The sequence below is a fragment of the Asparagus officinalis genome, chromosome 6 (genome assembly GCF_001876935.1).
Source record: "Asparagus officinalis chromosome 6, Aspof.V1, whole genome shotgun sequence".
Taxonomy (NCBI): domain Eukaryota; kingdom Viridiplantae; phylum Streptophyta; class Magnoliopsida; order Asparagales; family Asparagaceae; genus Asparagus; species Asparagus officinalis.
The window spans coordinates 25,109,011-25,110,712 of NC_033799.1; the positions used below are offsets into that span (position 1 = coordinate 25,109,011).

Here is a 1,702-nt window from a genome sequence, read left to right on the forward strand (position 1 = left end):
TGTGCGTTTTCAGCCTAAAACAGACCCAACTCTGTGTTTGATGTCTAAAACGCAGAGTTCGAGCCCAGAACGCCATTTTCGGTGTTTGACTCGTTCAAACACAAACTGAACAGTTCCAGGAACCGTTTTTCCCACGATTTGAGGGATTTTCGCCCCACTTAGGAGCGGATTAAGGGGGTAGTTACCACCCTTAATCCCTTATAAATATCAGAAACTCAATTGAGTTAAGGGATCAGCTTTTAGTATCAAAAACAGATCGCAAAAGGAGAGATCAGTAATCTTTTGAGAAGATCATCTTTGGATCTTAGAGATTTCTCGGATCTGGAGATCAGAAAAGGGGGTCTTCGCTCAATCTCTAGAGCATTCCATGGAGCTTTTATCCTTGGCTTATTAATCGATTTTCGGTTCAAATCAACTCTGTTACAGAGTTTAAACTCGCTCTGAGTTCTAAAACTCGTTAAGAGTTATTTTCAAACTTACCATGCAAGTCATCCTCAATATTAATCAAGAGGAATCAACCACGTTCCAGTGAAACAAGACGTTCGGATCGCCAACGGAAAGCAAACTCGACGCGAGCATTCGAGGGAGGCATTCCATCGCCACCGTGAAAAACCCAGAATTAAACAAAAGGGAGAATTCAGATAAATTCTCCTCTATTTTATAATCAAAATCCAAATTGTAATTGAGATTGAGAGAATACAAATTAAATATATTTCTTTTAATTTTTCTTTTTACTACAAATTTTCCACCCAACACTATTAATCACTTATACTCTATACCTGATTTTTTTCTACCATGCAATGTAAATTTGTTGTGCTTTTTCCTTGCAAATTGTTGTTATATTTTCATCTAGCTGATAAACAAACTGTGCATTTTATTGGCATATAGGTAGAGGATTTCATATGCATATCAGACCGAGCTTACAGCCAAGAACAGATCTTGGCCATGGAGAAATCAATTCTCAACAGGCTTGAATGGAGTCTCATTGTTCCTACTCTGTATGTGTTCCTTGTTCGCTTCATAAAAGCTGCGACGTGCGATAAAGAGGTAAAAATTAACGCCTATCATATTCTTCATCTTCAATCTTCAATTTAGTTTGAAGTGCTAAAATTACTCATTTGCTTTTCAATTTATTGTCATAGATGGAGCATATGGTCTACTTCTTTGCTGAGTTGGGTCTGATACAGTACTCTATGATCATGTATTCTCCTTCAATGGTTGTGGCTTCAGCAGTCTATGTAGCTCGATGCACATTAAAGAAGAGTCCTCTTTTGACCGAATCCCTCAAGCACTATACTGGCTTCTTTGAGCCCCAATTGCTGTAATTTTTCTTAACAACTTGTATAAGTCCAAATTATGTTCTGCAAATTTTTTTTAATACAATTTTGCTACATTGTGCAGGGATTGCTCTCAAATTTTGCTTAAGTCTCACTCAGCTACACCTGAGAGTAAATTGAGAGCCATTGTGCAGGGATTGCTCTCAAATTTTGCTTAAGTCTCACTCAGCTACACCTGAGAGTAAATTGAGAGCAGTGTACAAGAAATACTCGAGCATTTTTGCTTAAGTCTCACTCAGCTACACCTGAGAGTAAATTGAGAGCAGTGTACAAGAAATACTCGAGCATTGAATTTGGAAATATGACATTGAATCAACCAGCACTGAAGAAGATGTTAGAGGAGTTGAAGGCTTCTTTAGCTTCAT

General features: G+C 37.8%; 1 protein-coding gene across 1 annotated transcript; it reads left to right on the forward strand.

The window, feature by feature from the left end:
- LOC109845927 (G2/mitotic-specific cyclin S13-7-like) lies at positions 931–1,495 on the forward strand. The gene is made up of 3 exons (XM_020415165.1): positions 931–1,047; positions 1,143–1,321; positions 1,402–1,495. The coding sequence occupies exons 1-3, from the start codon at positions 946–948 to the stop codon at positions 1,493–1,495; spliced, it is 375 nt and encodes a 124-aa protein (XP_020270754.1). The 5' UTR covers positions 931–945.